Source organism: Acipenser ruthenus, chromosome 50 (assembly GCF_902713425.1).
Source record: "Acipenser ruthenus chromosome 50, fAciRut3.2 maternal haplotype, whole genome shotgun sequence".
NCBI lineage: Eukaryota > Metazoa > Chordata > Actinopteri > Acipenseriformes > Acipenseridae > Acipenser > Acipenser ruthenus.
This window is the reverse complement of record NC_081238.1, coordinates 5011445-5028752: the sequence shown is the minus strand read 5'-3', so window position 1 is coordinate 5028752 and position 17308 is coordinate 5011445. Positions and strand designations below refer to the sequence as shown.

At 38.1% G+C, this 17308-nt stretch overlaps 1 protein-coding gene and 1 non-coding gene across 2 annotated transcripts; both read right to left on the bottom strand.

Moving 5' to 3' along the window:
• Window positions 1-4994: 4994 nt before the first annotated feature.
• On the bottom strand, window positions 4995-8678 carry LOC117971866 (uncharacterized). Its single transcript, XM_059015432.1, has 3 exons — window positions 7890-8678; window positions 7377-7561; window positions 4995-6303 (listed from the first exon to the last, which is right to left on the bottom strand). The coding sequence occupies exons 2-3, from the start codon at window positions 7559-7561 to the stop codon at window positions 5541-5543; spliced, it is 948 nt and encodes a 315-aa protein (XP_058871415.1). The 5' UTR covers window positions 7890-8678; the 3' UTR covers window positions 4995-5540.
• A 1900-nt stretch (window positions 8679-10578) lies between these two features.
• trnag-ucc (transfer RNA glycine (anticodon UCC)) lies at window positions 10579-10650 on the bottom strand. Its single transcript has one exon. It is a non-coding gene; the product is annotated as a tRNA-Gly (tRNA).
• Between the last annotated feature and the right edge of the window lie 6658 nt (window positions 10651-17308).

Genomic DNA, 17308 nt, shown 5'->3' with positions numbered 1-17308 from the left:
GATGTCATCCTCCAGAATTCTTAGAAAATTGCAATACTGTAAGACAAGCTGTTTTTTATGTAGCTGCAAAATCCTGTAATTGATTATATATATATATATATATATATATATATATATATATATATATATATATATATATATATATATATATATATATATAATTTGGCATACTTCAAGCACTCAGTCTTTTATTCTAATTATACTCTTTTATATATATTTTTATAACTAGTTTCAATTATCAGAATGGACTACTCATCCATCAACGCCTCCACCACTACCTTTCTCATATGTAAATGCTGACACACCAACAGTAAGTGTACTGCTGGAACAAAGATACAAAGACCCTTTCCTGGCTGGACTCCTCCCTGGGAGAACAGGAAGAAGCACTCCAATGACTTGTAACCTGACCTCTGATTGATCAACCTAAGTTGAAACTACAGATACAAGAGAGCTGCTGTGGATGTACTGTTTTTTAGGTAAGGAAAATAATTGCTATCATACGCTTCATTCAGTATTTTACTAAAATATTCTTTTCCAAGCATGAAAATCTTTAAAGACTGAAAAGCATATATCTTTTTTTTATTAAGCCTCTTTTTAAAAAAAATTGCAGACAGCTAATGTGTTGTAGCTAGATGTGGTGGTCTTTGTTTAACAGGAATCATTTTATCTACATTTTGGAATGCTTAGCAAACATTATTATTATTATTATTATTATTATTATTATTATTATTATTATTATTATTATTATTATTATTACAGTAGTAGTATTTTTACTTGAAGTTCAAAGGATGTATTCTTAGAACTACACATCTAACTACATTAGTTTGTCTGCAATTTCAAAAAGAAAGCTTAATAAAAAATGCATTTCAAAGTCTTTCAAGATTATTCTGTTTGGAAAATAATATTTCAGTAAAATACTGAATGAAGAGTGTGATAGCAATAATTTTACTTACCTAAAAACAGATCCACAACAGCTCTCTTGCATCTGTAGTTTGAAAATGGAGGACAGACTAATAGCACATTAACAGCAACTCCTCTGCATCTGTAGTTTCAGCAGAGCAATAGGACTTCAACCTAAGGTGGCCAATCACAGGTCATGTTACCAATGTCATTGGAGAGCATCTTCCTGTCCTGCCAGTAAAGGTTTGTGGTGCCAACATGTTTTTAATTAAAAAGTGCTGTTTTAATGTTTTGAAAATCTACAGAAAAGTTACAAACCTTTCTGCTATTGCTTGGAAGGCAAGAAACAAAATGTTTGTTACGGCCTGAGTGTTTTTAGTTTTTGAAAAATGTATTTTATAATTCGGTGTTCATAAGTTATTGATTAATGTTTTCATGCAAAATATTACATTTAGCTTAGTCTTTGTTTAAACTATGTAATAATTTTCAGCGCACTCATAAGATAATTCATTTTGAAATAGCTTTGCTCAAGTATATTACATTTGAAGTTTTTTATGTTGTTACTGTTATGGTATAAGCTTTTGTTGTTTCCCAGGTTAATAATTGTGTTGCCAGAACTTTAAACCTCTCCATTATTGCTGGATTGTCTTCCATGCTAATACATACAGTATATTGAATTCAAAGAAATTGATTGGATGAAAAGAATGGTTAAGGTATTTTAATGAGAGGTTTTAATTTCAGTATTTTCTGCAATGTTACATATTAGATATTTTCTCTAATATTTCTCTCCCATAAGGTTCAGCTCCACCAGTCTCTTTTGGGAGAAAAGGAACAGGAGCTTGAAAGAGGTATGTATTTTTTTTTTTAACTCAGTTAGAACTCATTATTCGGCAACTCTAAAATTGCAGTTTAGGAACACTGCCAAACTGACCTTTTTTGACTAAAAATTATGTTATATTACCGTATTAAACTTTAGTTTATGAAACTGCACGTAATTAAAAAAAATGAAAGAACGAAACCCTCGGTGAGGTAGAGACTGCACTGGGTGATAATCCATACATCGTAAGAGGCTCTTGGGTGTGTATTTCATGTTCACTATAGTGATCTCTTCAAGAAACACGGTGTCTCTCACAATTGAGATGCCATGATAGTGGATATTTTAATAACATTCAGCATATTTCTGCAAAATATGAAAGTTGAGGAATGAAAGGTACAACTTACTGTAATGTAACATTTGTGTTTCTACCTTACACAGCTTTCTCTGATCTAGATGTGTTATTGGAAGAAGAAGTTACAGTTGAAGTTAAAAGACACACTGTTCTAGAAGATGTACAAAGAATTTACAGTAATCAAAGTATCATCAATAAACGTTTACATGTTAACTTTATTGGGGAAGAGGGAGATGACTTTGGTGGGTTAACAAAATATCTTTTTTCTTCTTTTTGGAACAGTGCTTTCATTCAGTGGTTTAAAGGTGAGGATGCTCTTGTCCCATGTATACCAGTAAATCAATATGCCAAAGCGCAGGACATTTTTTCTGTTGTTGGTAACGTTTTGTCACATATGTGTCAGCTTAATCATTGCGTGCCACCCAGATTTTGTAGATCAACACTGCTATCTGTTGTGTTTAATACCTCTATGATTGATAGTAGAACACTGTTGGATGACTTTATGCTCCATGTAACAGTACCTGAACGAACCTTGCTGCAAAAGGCTTTGAATAGTTTTGAAAAACTAAGCATTTCTGAAAAATCTGACTTGCTGACCTTTTATTCTGTGAATGGCATGCACACAGTTCCTTCAGCTAAAGATTTTAGAGAGCAACTGGTTCTTGTAGCACAAAATGAACTGGTAATAAAACCAATGTTCTTGAATTGCTTTATAAGGCAGGCTATTCCAGAGTCTCATATGAGAGCATTTTGGTCACAGTTAGATACAGACTTAATTTCGTACCTGTACTGGCAGGAGATGCCTACTGCAGACCGTGTGTTGCAGTGTATAACAACTTCTGAAAAAGACCTGAAACCTGAAGAAGAAGTTGCTTATTACTATTTACGTGACTTCATCAAGTCAGTGGATCAGGATGAAATGTCCAAATTTCTGCATTTTGTTACAGGATCCCCATTACTGCCAAATGATGGCATTACAATAGTATTTAATAGACTTTGTGGTAGCCTGAGGAGACCTATTGCACACACTTGTAGCAATACACTAGAGATACCAGTAAGCTATGCTTCAGTACAGGACTTCAAACGAGAAATGAAATCCATTCTAAATTCAGAGAATGCATTTATAATGACAATGATTTAAGGTAGTGGTTAGAATCACAGCAGCTATATCTGAAGTCAAGTGACATGAAGAATCATTTGACAAGGGATGTTTTTATATAAAAAAATATATATTTTACTTGTAAATGCCCAACTACTTAAGCCTGCTTCTTTCATAATGATTTGTAAAGCCTTGATAGCATGACTTCCCAGGAACACCACAGCGTAAAGCCTGTAAAAAATGGAGGGTCAGCAATCAGTTGAGATAAAATTTATAGTTTTCTGTTCCAATTCCCTTTTAATCCATTCCAATTACTTTTATGACATAGGCTTTTTATTGAGCATATATATATATATATATATATATATATATATATATATATATATATATATATATATATATATATATATATATATATATATATATTGACACACACACACACACACACACACAGTCGTTTATCCGCTATGATCAAGCTCTTCAGTAACTTTAGTTTGTTATTGAACAGAGAGGATTAGTTCAGAGATTGTAGATCCTACCAAAGTTTTTCTACACTTTCGTGGTATGTGCTCCGTGCGCTACCATTGCTGGTAGTGTCACGTGAGCTGTTCAGTGTGTTGATGTGCAAATAAAACCTGTTCGCCTGCGGGGCATATCAACTCCGTCTCGATCTCCTGCCTGTCACTCAGCAGCAGATGCACGCATCCACATGACAGACGTCTACCCTGTCACAAGCATTAATACCCTGTATCTATCTTCTCAAGTGATTTAGGGGAGCTCCCTAATAAAAGCCAATCTCAAAACAATAATTATGTGAATATAGTAATTGTTACAACTGTGTATAATGATATTTAAAACAGGATTCATTTAACCGACTTTTTACATAACCACCCTTACTCTGGTTTCACCGCAGTCGTGTGTGTGTGTGTGTGTGTATATATATGTATGTATGTATGTATATATACGTGTGTATGTATGTATGTGTATATATATATAATGTATGTATGTGTGTATCTGGCAGCTGGCTCTTTGAGCTAATATATATATATATATATATATATATATATATATATATATATATATATATATATATATATATATATATATATATATACACAAAACACTTGTCAAACACGTGTAACTTGTCATGCGATTACACAATTACAATACACAATGTTCAATAAAGAAAAAATCTACTACTAAACGGGACTTGTGATGTTCCTCTCATCTGAGTCTAAGAAATAATCACGTTACGTTTAAGGTGTAAAACTTAACTCACCAAGTCCTGTGATGGTGGAAAATATGATAAATCTGCCTTCCAAATGTTTGATTGCATTGTCTTATCACCTACTTTAAAGTTACAGGGCTGTTCAGCCATTTCATTGAAATAACACTGTTTTTATTCTGTTGCATTTTACTGTCTGAGCTTACGATGTGCCAATTAAAACCATACATTTTCAATGGAATGGAACCTTGCCGCTCATGGTTTATCATACTGATGGTGTTATTGTGAAAATATGACGTCAAATTGTTTGTATAAAATGACCTCTTTGGGGATTCAACATTGTATGTAACCTTTATTTCCTCAAGTGAAGAAAGAAAATGTGTGAGTTTTATTTTTTTCCTGACTTTGGATAAGAAGTTAATTGCCAAATTCACATACTTGCTGTTTAACTTTTGTACCAAAATGATGTTGTAAACATTTCATATTTATGAAAATAATGCTGTCTTAACTTTCAAACAGACATTAAGGGTGTTCATGTTAAAAAAGACACACAAATAAATAAACATGTTTTTGAATGATAACATTGTTATAGTCTTCAGTCATATCTTTAATGGTAAAATATTACAATCAGAACAGAAGCATTTAAATACAGTTTCATGTTATAAATACAATGTGTCCTGCTTTCATATTGGACTGGACAAATTAGATGAAAGTTTTTACCACAGGTAACTATGACCATCAATCATCTCTTTGTGTACAATAGATAAATAAATGCAGGATCAGTTCCTCAAAAGTATTACTTTTTTTCTAGAACAATAGTGATTAAGTGGAATTGTTAAGATATGTAGGTAAAAGTAGAATGTTGCTTGGTAGTTATAAAGACTTTAAGCCGTAATTTCCCACAGCTAGTGTACCCTCCAGCTTACAAAACCACACAGGTCTATGTCCACTTGCAGTTTCTAGACACCCTTATGCTAGGTGTAATTCATGACCAAATCATAAAACAACTTCATTTGCTCCGACCGCACCTAGACAATCATGGAAAACAAGCTTCCTGAATTGGTTAAAAAGTACAACATTTTGCTGTGCTGTGTCTTGAAAACTTAAGTTCCAGAATGATCATATTAAAACAAATAGGATGGTTTTATTATTCGTTAGAAAACATTAACTCTAGTGTTTTGTGAATGCAACGTGCATATTTATCCATAAAGTCTCCTTCAAGTTGGATTTCCTCTTTAAGGGTATTAAGCTGCTGAGTAGTTAAATTAAGTGGATTGGAATGCTCTTCAGTTTCTGTCATACAAAAAATATGTGTTGTTTGGACTCCAGCTCTTTGTAAATGTAATATTAAATGTTCTTCAAATTGTTTACCATCCAAAATGTTTGCCCCTGATTCAGCAGAGCTTGCAAGTGTTGCAGCCAATCCATCTGACCAAATTTGTTCAGGTGTTCTGTTCCTTTCTGTTCGGATTTTATGTTTATTCCATCCTTGTCTGAATAATTGTAATCTTTTATTAATTTCTGGAAGGTACACCAACTGCAAGCATGCTTTGTGAACATCATTATCTGCCTCTAATATACTAAGATCTTCTAAATCATAGAATTCCTTGTACAAGGGCTCTACAACTTGTAGGAACACATCTTTCCAAAGTCTTTCTATTCTCTGGTTATGAACAGATACTCCAGTTATGTGGCTGCCACGCTGGAGCCCTCTCAAGATGTTCATAAGCAAGGCTACCTGTATGTTTTCTCCACCATGGTCTGACCTCATGCGAGACGGTAACCCATATTCTGCCACTGCTTTGGAGAAAGCCTGTAGAACTGTGCTTGAGCTATTGTCTGTGGCACAATGCAAATATGGAACAAGGCGAGAAAAACCATCTATGGCACCATGGATAACAAATCCCCACCTACAATCAAAAGTAAACATTTTAAAAAAGTTATTTTTACAGTAATAAGATATGCGTATTGTGAACAATACATATTTTTTTCACCAATAGCAGTCAGAGCATTTTAACACCAATAAAGGTTAAATATTCAGATTATATTGTGCCTCTATATGGGGTGAAATGCAGAGTTCTCAAGTTTATTTTAATTAGGCAGTATTCACCTATCTACCAGGACTGGCACATATAGGTTCTGTTTCATTTTCAAGAATATCCAGGAAAATGGATATCTGGCACCTACTACAATGCTGACAGAACAACAATATCGTTTGTGTTAATTTTTAAAGGGTTATAACTAAAAATAGTCACATTGTTTACATATAAAAACTGTGCAGTAGCCACATTTTGTTACACCTGATTTCAGTTACTTATTTGCCCTTTGGAATGACAATCTATGGATTTCATGAAGGATTTCATGAAGAATCTGCCCTCCAGTTGGTACAAGTGAAAATTACGATCCTCACTTTGTCACAATTTAATTATATGACCTCTTCTCAAAACAATGACCCAGTTAATTATGAAGATTCTGACCTTTCAGTACGATCACCTGAAGAATGAGGGTAAGATTCATCATGAGAGCCTAATCTATTACAAACAAATACAAATCTATTACTTTCCTTCCAGGAACAAATATGGCAGTTTAATTTGAGAAAATTGGATAGTTTTGCTTCAGACTAAATGCATACAAGCCATTGTGCCAAATTGGGACAAACATGTACTCAAAATGAATGCATGTATATTAAATACATAAAGAATAAAATGTAATAAAGTGATATAAATTTTTTTTCGTGGTCAATAGACATGAGCAGCCAAACAAATATCTTTAACATATGTGATTTCAGATCAGATAATTGGGTAAAATAAAATATTAACCTCGTTACCATGGACAGACAACTCGAGTATACTGATTTCTCCCAGAACTCGAGTTGATGTCAAGTTGATATCGGGCTTATGTCTTTGATTGCGTCACCTACGAACCCTGACCCCTACCCCTGTGCACGCTAATATATATTTAACACCACACAAAGTAGACTCACCTTATCAGCTTCATATGACCGTCCATATGCCACATGCTGTTTGGTGATGGGACGTAGTAAGATCTTCTGTTAATGACCTGGGCCCATCGTCCAGCACTGCTTACTGGATCGATGCTGTTTAGAGACTTGCGTATTCTCTGTCGCTGAACAAATATCCCCTTAGCTCTAAGATATCCATTCATCATCTATAGAGGAAAGCAAACATCAATTTGTTTTATTATGCTTACTTTTGACACAGTTGTTATGACTCAAAAATGTTACTATTATATTATTGGAATAAACTGCTGTAATACATCCAGGACATTATAATATTAGCATTGTTTGTATGCGCAGGTATCAATAAACAGGTATCCGTTCCAAATTATAATTATATTTTGAACAAATCAGATACAAACCCACATTTTCAAATCTTTTTTTTTTTTTTAACGTAAACGTTCGTAGTGAAAGCGGGCACAGACCCTCAACCATTAAAGAATAAACACCAATTTCAAAGCTGTAAATACAATAACTAACCTCGGCCCCTGCATTTGGATACTGGGAATGAAGTGACTTTACTTCAGTATCGAGTTCGCTGTCTGTGATGTTGCTGTATTTGTCTCTTGGTGACAGACCCTCCGCTTTTAAGCGCTTATAAATGTATGACACCGAGCATCCTAAATGTTCAGCAATCCTCTTTCCTGTGTATCCTCGAGAAACGAAAATCTGGAGCTGGTGTCTCGAAACAGAAATCCTTGTCAAACCAAACTGACCTGTATTAAAAATAAATAAATAAATAAAAAATTAAATGCGACAATAACCAATCCACGTGTGTATTAAAATGACTGTAGTTCCCAAAGAGAATAGAGACATTAACTTACCTTCTCTCCTCTGCTGAACCACAAAATCACCACCGGTATTTATGCTTGACTGGGTGTCAGAAATTCCTTCGTTTTCGAACACCGGCATTAATTCATGAAAACAGTTTGATATTTCCACTCTAACGTTTTCTGGAATTTCCATACTGATTCTATCAAAGTTTGTTTTTGCATTTTGAAACAGTCTATAACTGTTATCAATTTCAATAGAACCGTCTTGAAAATGTCTTTCAAGTGTGCTGAGTGTATTTTTAATTGCTCCAAGAGTTGTTAGTACAGCTTCAGGATGAGCCATAGCGCCTTTGCCCCCACTGTACTCCTTAACTGAGTGAATAAAACATTTCTCCTGGTTTACTTTTAAACAGGAAGTTATTTCGAGATATCTTGAAATGGTTTAGAGATATCTCTAAATGACAGTTTGGCGCACCATGCTAGCCAAATCCACATATTATTTAAATATATCTCTAAATCATTTGAAGATATCTTCATATAACGTCCTGTTCATTTCGAGATATCTCTAAATCATTTTGAGATATCTCTAAATAACTTCCTGTTCATTTGAAGATATCTTTAAATGGACAGGAAGTCCATTGAAAACATACAGCATTTTCACAGGAAGTCATTTTGAGATATCTTGAAATAGCTTCCTGTTCATTTGAAGATATCTTCAAATGATTTAGAGATATCTCTAAATGAACAGGAAGTTATTTATAGATATCTCGAAATGATTTAGAGATATCTCGAAATGAACAGGAAGCTATTTGAAGATATCTTCAAATGATTTGCAGATATCTTTAAATGAACAGGAAGTTATTTGAAGATATCTTTAAATGATTTAGAGATATCTTTAAAACCCTCATTTTAAGATATCTCTAAATGACAGTTTGGCGCACCATGCTAGCCAAATCCACATATTATTTAAAGATATCTGTAAATCATTTGAAGATATCTTCAAATAACTTCCTGTTCATTTAAAGATATCTCTAAATCATTTGAAGATATCTTCAAATAAAATCCTGTTCATTTAGAGATATCTCTAAAACATTTAGAGATATCTCTAAATAACTTCCTGTTCATTTGAAGATATCTTTAAATGGACAGGAAGTCCATTGAAAACATAGAGCATTTTCACAGGAAGTCATTTTGAGATATCTTGAAATGGCTTCCTGTTCATTTGAAGATATCTTCAAATGATTTAGAGATATCTCTAAACGAACAGGAAGTTATTTCAAGATATCTCTAAATGATTTAGAGATATCTCGAAATGAACAGGAAGCTATTTGAAGATATCTTCAAATGATTTGCAGATATCTTTAAATGAATAGGACGTTATTTAGAGATATCTCTAAATGATTTAAAGATATCTGAAAAGTATTTAAAGATATCTCAAAAACATTTAGAGATATCTTAAAATGATTTAAAGATATCTAAAAATGCATTTTAGATATCTCATTTAAAGCTCCATTTAAAGATATCTTCAAATGATTTAAAGATATCTAAAAATGCATTTTAGATATCTTAAAATGATTTAGAGATATCTCTAAATATTTGAAGATATCTTCAAATATTTAGAGATATCTGGAAATGATTTAGAGATATCTTCAAATATTTATAGATATCTATAAATGAATTAGAGATATCTCTAAATGATAATTTGACTTGCCATACTCCGTGTAGTACACTCATACCGCAGCACAGTCCCGCAGTACAGTACCTCACCCTAACGCAGCTGGGAATCAGAGCGCGCCAATACTCCCGCTCCGAGTTTATATAACAAGGCTCCTTCCCGCCACACAAATGTAACAATTTCAGAGACAGAGGAGGGAGTGCTTGGGGGTTTCAATACATAAAACACAACCAATACATACAGTTGACAATACAAACACAGGAGATATTCACATACACTACACCCTACTAGTATAACAATATGTTTGATTTTTTTCATGCGCCCATGTGTGTCTAAAACAATCCGACTGCAGTAAGTTTTATCAGATGGTTGTTTAATTTTAAATATTTGATTTTGCAGCGCATGTAACTGCAACGCCATTTTTAGGTGGCAGGACGAACAACAGGACCATATCAATCCTTAGAATGTGATTAATCATTCAACTCACGCTTCCATACATATTTGCAGTTTTCCCGACAACGCATTATCAATGCATGATTCCAAATGAACACATTCGTTTGATGGGTCTTAATGTAGTGACTAATATCACCTCACAGATCATTATAACTCACAGTGATACTTTCAAAGTTATGCTTTTAATACTATTAACCAGTAAGGCAAATTAGTTGGGGAATGTATTACGCTTTATTCCAATGTTAAATGAAAAAGTTCAAAAAAGACTTGCGTTGGCCGGGAATCGAACCCGGGTCAACTGCTGGGAAGGCAGCTATGATCACCACTATACCACCAACGCCTCCGTTCTCAAAATCACCTTCAAAGATTTAATTAAGCCACTGTAACGTTGGCTGCTGGGACAGGTCCCGTCTTGCCTCTACTCGATAAGCGTTAATACAGCGACTGGTGTTTGTGGGAGATTTTTATGGTGTTTATAGATTGATTATTTCTGTAATTATTATTTCATAGACAGCAGGCTGGTGTGCATCATGCCTGTACTAACACGATGAAGCAATTATTGTATTCTATTTTCTTTCAAAAAGGTGCATGCCATGAAGATGGCGTGTGAAAAAAAAGAACAAGCTTCTCTGCCGTGTGAGGATTGCACCTGCCGTGACCCGGATTCGAAACGGGGTTGTTGCGGCCACAACGCAAAGTACTAACCACTATACGATCACGGCGAACTACCGAGAAGCTCGTGTTTGTTTTGTCAGCTGGGCACTCCGTGCTACACACACGGCAGAACAATTGTAGCAGGTCGCTGCTATGTGTTTTGTTTTATTGTTTTAATTAGGCTACTTTCATTTTTAGAATCTTTCGTTTCTTTCCCTGCGCCAATCAGAGGATGATTCCCCTTTACCTGGCTCATTTCAAATGCTGGTTTTAAAGACAAGGGGGAGCGGAATAGGAAGCAGGATGTAAGGGAACGGGAGGCTCTCGTGACGGCGGCGGTATGGCTGGTCGGCAGCATGTGCTATGGCGGTGTGTTTACAATGATTATGTGTGTGGTGTCCGAGTAGCGGCAGTAGTATTGAAGTGTAGCAGGTCTTTATATACAGATAGCGAAATTTATGTTATTTTCACTACGCCACCGTGTGTTTATTTTGGACAAGGACCTCGAGTGGTTGGTTCCCGCACAAACTCTTTTTATCCAGGAGAAATCAAGCAATCATACTCCAAAAATAATCTTTACAAGTTTTAATTAATAATTGTTTTCAAAATCTCAAGCACATTAACAACAATGTAAACAATATGACAATTCCACTTTCACTTCACCATCTAACAATTGTCTAGTAGATACATATAGAGATGATACAATTCACTGGTTGCCTACGAGGGCTTGAGAGGAGGCGAAATTGGGAGTGAGATATTAAGAATGAGACCAGATGAGAGGATTTCTCCGATTGCTTAGGAGGCTCGAGAGGGGTGAGACATTTGAGAGTTTAAGAGTGAGACGAGTTTGAGGAATGGCGAGATTGAGGGCTGGAGTTTGGGAATGGTGCTTAGTAACATTGAGGTTAGATACTGATAGCAGGACGAGATAGGGGGGACGAAGAGTTTTCCCTTCTCGTCGGGTCAGGCAGCATCCTCTGGCTGCTGGGCGACGTAGAGAGGGAGACATGAGAAGAGCAAAGGATTAGATATAAACACTTTCCGCCAGGTCAGGCAGCATCCTCCGACTGCTGGGTGACGTAAAAGTGAGAGAGAGAGCAAAGTTTAGACATATAACATACAACAAACTGACTCTCGCTCCCGACGGGTCAGGCAGCATCCTCTGGCTGCTGGGCGTTTAGTGGAGCAAGAGACAGGAAGGGGACGAACAGGACAAAAGGACAGATCCTTCGCAACTCAGTGCAGCATCCTCAGGCAGCTAAGCTGGCAGCTGGGCGGCGTGGAGAGCTTAGGAAAAAAGTGTCTCGGGTCCGTTTAGGAGAGACGAAAACAGAGAAACCCCCCCCCCCCTCGGTCGGGGCCCGCTCGGCAGGTGGAGGCACGGCCTACTGCATGAGGGGGCTGAAATGGTCCTGGACCTGAAATAGAAGAGAGGAGATGGGACAGCAAGGTTGAGGCCTGGAAGGCTTAGCGCATAAGCAGCAGAAGAATAGGATGTGGCCGGGGGTCCCCTCAGGTCGGCGAGGAACAGCCGGGCGGCAGTGGTTGAGACGAGAGGCCGACCCGGACAGCCGGGGGAGTGAGACTCACTTCCCCCCAAAAGAGGACCCCCGGCTCCCCGCAAGAACCACACCGTGGGATAGAAAAGAGATCGCAGAGCCGCACACATAAACAAAAGCTAGAAGAAAAAAGAAAAGACAAGAGATGTTAGTAGACAACCTATGCCTATAAGCCGTCCGCACTGTGGAGAGGAAAAACCCCCCTGCAGGGAGGAAACCTCTGGTGGGCCTGGCGGAGAGGGCGCCCCCCACTCCGGGCAAGCTAACAAGTGCTTGGTGAGCTGTGGCGATGTCTGTTGAGGATGATCTAATATAAAAGTTCACAGCTGAGGAGATCCAGCGCCCCATAGACTTAATCAAAGTGTTGATACCTACGCTAGCCGCGGAGGCAGCTGCTCTGATCCAGAATGAATGGGGGGAAAAATAGTAGAAGAAAGTCCGATCCGTGACGAGAGGGTGCATAAACGGGATGAGAACCAGTGACTCGTAAGTATAGATCTGGAGCTGTCGAAGAGGGGATCTGACAGAAGATACTGAATCCTCGGCTTAATTGGACCGTTTTTGAAGATCTGATGAGGAGGATAAAGTGGTTTCCGGGGATTTGAGAGAGATCTGAGCACTTGAGGCCTAGAGCTGGGAAGTTGGAAATTGATGGAGTTGAGAATTCTGCACAGCGGAGAAATCCAAAGGCGACGGTCAGGCACAGGGTTTCCATGACGATGTCGTTGAATAGGTTGAAGCATGCCAGAGAGCAGTGATGAGACAAAGGAGAAGGTCAGTAGAGATTGATTAACTTGATGGAGAGGAGGGGAGCAGGCTTTTTTCCATACCTCTGAGCGTTCTCTCTAGAGATCCGCTATCTCTAGAACAGACGAGAGGAGAAAGATTGGAGGCGAAATTGATACTGAATGCCCGCTAGGTAGCATCTAAATAGAGGAGGGGGCTAAACATAGAGACAGCCTGAGGTGAGTGATGAAGGCGAGGAGGTGCTGTAGGTTGAAAGAGGTTTGAGATCCGTTTTTTTTTAAATTATTTATTTATTTATTTTTTACTCGCAAAAGTGAGTAAATGAAGACCAGGCAGTCGAGTAGGAGGAACGGTAGATGGGGCGAGAGCGTTCTCCATAAATCCACGTGGTGATTGAAGGAGGCCGGAGAGAGAGTTATTCAGTTGAATATTGTTTTGCTGAAAGGTAGTACGAGACGAGGGTTGGGGTCTGCTCCTGGGACCAGGTTGTAGAACTTCTGGATCTTGATGTAACTGTCTGTATTGAAATCCTGATGAAGTCCTGATTTTTTTTTTTTTTTTAATTTATTTTTATTTTAACTGCAAGGTGTAGTGTTCTGTAGTAAAATTACTACAGCTGGCCAAAGTCCAGTATCTGGGTGCGTGGAATGGTTCACAAGACCTCATGGTTGAAAATGGCTTAACGGTCAGAGTCTATCCATTGTATTCCCCTTGATGTCTTGGTACTCTTGCTTTTTTTTTTTTTTTTTTTTTTAAACGGTAAATCACAGGTGTTGTCACGGTAAGTTCACAGGGTGCACTCTGTTCCTTCAGGAATCCTGCAGAGGAAGTGCTTCACAAGAGCAGTTAGACATAGTACTTCCAAGGTAAGGTCATTGCATAGACAGAGCAGCTTTTTCTGAGGGTAGATATTAAAGAGTGAAGAATGTCTATTGATATAGGGAGCCAGGAGGGAGCAGCGGGGGGGGGGCTCTTGAGGATCTCTCCGAGTGTCAAGCAAACTGATGGGATGGATAGAAATGTTGAAGAAGGGACGGAGATGAGGCGGCAGAAATACTAAATTCCGGAGATGTAGGCTTTAACGGTAGAGGGGGCTAAGTGAAGAGAATCCCTTGCATGGGCGATGGAGGCTAGAATCCGTTGCTCATTAAATCAGAATGGGATGTATTTTGAGTGCAGAAAGTTGTAAATGTTTTCCATCCAGAGGTAAATGAAGATTTGGTCGCTGGGACTAAGAGTGTGGCCATGTAGTGATGAGCAGATTGCAGAAGGTTGGAGAGTGTTGTATTTAGTTGAACGGCAGATGTTGGTGTTGCAGAGTTTGATGAGGGCTGAGGTGGCAGCTGGACCTGAACAAATATATGAAATCGACTGCTGAGATGTTTTTTAAAACTAAGGCAGAGAGCTGAGATGCCAACCATCCTGTGTTAGTTAATACGGGATTGATCAGCGGTTTGCTACCATCTTGTCTGTTTGGAATGGAAAAGGTGAACTCATAAATCAGAGATTTGGGTTTCACAACTCCAATCATTCTCCAAATAGTGGAACTCCTTAATTCATAAATCAAACAGATTTCCAGTCTCGTACCATATATTAAAGCTTGTAGTATCTGAGAGGATGAGCGGACATATGACTAAATTGCTGAGGAAGTCAAGCTCTCCGTGTATATATATATATATATCTTAGATCCAGGTATTGGAAGAAAGCTGGAGTGTTGGAAGCTCTGGAGGAGAGCAGTTGCAGATTTGAACAGTAAACTAAAGCCACTTTTGTATGCTGCAATAGAAGCAGATCTGAAGAGGGAGCCGAGATTTGCTGTAATGAGGAGATATTAACAGTAGAGGCAAGATCTGCTGAACGGGCAGAGATCTGGGGGGTAAACGATGGAATGCTGTCAGTAGTCTGCAGTGGCCTGCTGTAGAGAGCAGAGAGCTGCTGAATGCGGTGAAAATTGGTATTTGAGAGTTAAGGCGTTTTTAGATGATGTCGGCGATGGGGCTGCCTTTGGGCAGAAATGAAGAATGCATAGATCTGAGGCCGCTGCAGAACCTGAGAGGATAGGAATGCGTTGCTCGGAGGCTGCTACAAAACCTATTGATTTGATCAGGAGCAGTCTAAGAGTGTATTGCGGGATACGAGGACGCTTGACTGAAATGTTGATAATCGTAGCACATAGTTTCCGAATGTGACTGGTAGCTCAAATTGAATGAAATGGACTTTGAAAGTTATATTAAGTGCCTTGATGAAGTTGGGGGCAAATAAGGAAGTGCAAATCCAGGAACAAGAAGGTTGCAGGAATGGCCTGTTGCAGGAAAGCTGTAAATTAATGTGACGGTGGATTCTCTTAACATCTCAGAAAGCTGATAAGCATGGCTTCATGACAAGGTTCTCAAGGGGAGGAGTTTGGATTTGAAAAAATTCAAGTTAATATGTAGAAAAAGAGGTTGAGGCAGGAGGGTACTGAGAATCCCTCAAAAAGACAACAAACTGCAGGAATTGATAGAAGGTTTGGAGAGTGCCAGATTCGCAGCGATAGCAAATCATCTTAAATTATGTAGAGCTTGTGGTGTTATGCTGCCATCTAAAGGTTTTGATTGGAATTGAAACTATTGGCTTTAGTGAAGCAGGGTAGCATATATTTGGTTATTGCGATTACAATCCTTGTCTATGTATTAAGCATTTGCTTTAGAACAGTTAGTGATGATATAAGTAAGTTAATGTAGGTCTAGAAGAGGAGCCTGCAGTATTTAGATGTCACAATTCGGCGAGTTGAAGCTCTCATGTTGCAAAAGCGCTGCAGCAGGAGCCAGAAATTGCAGTCGTGTGGCACAGGCTCTCATTGCCTGTTAAAGCTGCCTGGTCGCCGTAGCAACTTACCACTCCCAGTAGTCACTCGCTGAGGCGTTGCTGTGGTAACCATGGTCTGTGAGGCGCCGGTGTAAAACAGTTGCAGTGCAGTGGTGACATTGAACTGATAAAAACGCAGACCAAGTTGAGAATGACGCTGCGTTTTGAACAGCGCAGACTGAGCAGGTAGGAAAATAGCTGATACTATCTTGCGAGCGCAGAGCAGAGAGACAAAAAACAAACACAGACAAGGAAGCGGAAATAGTGCTGGGTTAAAGTAGAAAAAGAGAGCGAGATAGACAGGAGGGGCAGCCAATAACACATACGTGGAGCAGTGCTGGCCATGCCCTAATAATTGACGTGGCGAGCGCTGCATTGTGCGATTGGCTGGAAATACTAAATGAGGCTGAACTGGGATCAGCTTCCACCCGGAAGAGATCGCGGATGCTACCGGGCAGGATGCCACGGAGGGAAGGTAAGACAGGCTAAAGAAAAGGAAATAGGATAAGAAGAAAAAAGGAGCGCAAAGCGGGAGAGCGCCCTCTACGGCATCCCCCGAATTACGCCTGAAGGCTAACATTTAAACAAACTCTTAATCTAGCAGTTTCTTATAGTGAAGTTAATTCAACTAGTTACCACATATTATAGTATTGCAGTTTATATAAAATACTTGGATCTATCAGTTTTTTATAGTAAGGTTAATTAACCAGTTCAGCAAATCTGTTCTTTTTGTGGTACATACAAAGTAGACAACAACGTCAGCACTTGAATGGTCTCGTTACAATCTAGATTACATTTGTAAAGTACACAGTACCAATTTCCCCCAATCTATTTAAAATGAATATATAAAACAGCTGCGTGCTCGCAAGAATAAAATAAAATATAACAAATTGCAGTGCATCCCTTTGCAAAACAACGAAACACAGTTTTGTTTTGTTTATTTTTTATATGTATGTATGCATATCGAAACTAAATCCTATCTTAACAAGTTTCCTCATTTATAGCGACCACCTCTCGATGCCCATAGAAATGCTAGCCGCCAGGTAAAGCAAATCAGACGGCCCCTAACAGGCACACAGCAAGGTGACACTAATTCCTCAATATAGAGCATCTAGGACTACGCTTCTTTGGAAGCTCGTGGAACCAAATCGCCACCAGCATTTGGCTGTTTAATCTAGGGGTATGATTCTT

Excerpts from the sequence above, each read along its gene's own strand:
- LOC117971866 (XM_059015432.1), bottom strand. The coding sequence starts at position 7,561 with ATGATGAATGGATATCTTAGAGCTAAGGGGATATTTGTTCAGCGACAG. Across the intron at positions 6,304-7,376 it reads GGTCATATGAAGCTGATAAG|GTGGGGATTTGTTATCCATG; the intron begins GTGAGTCTACTT and ends TTTTGATTGTAG.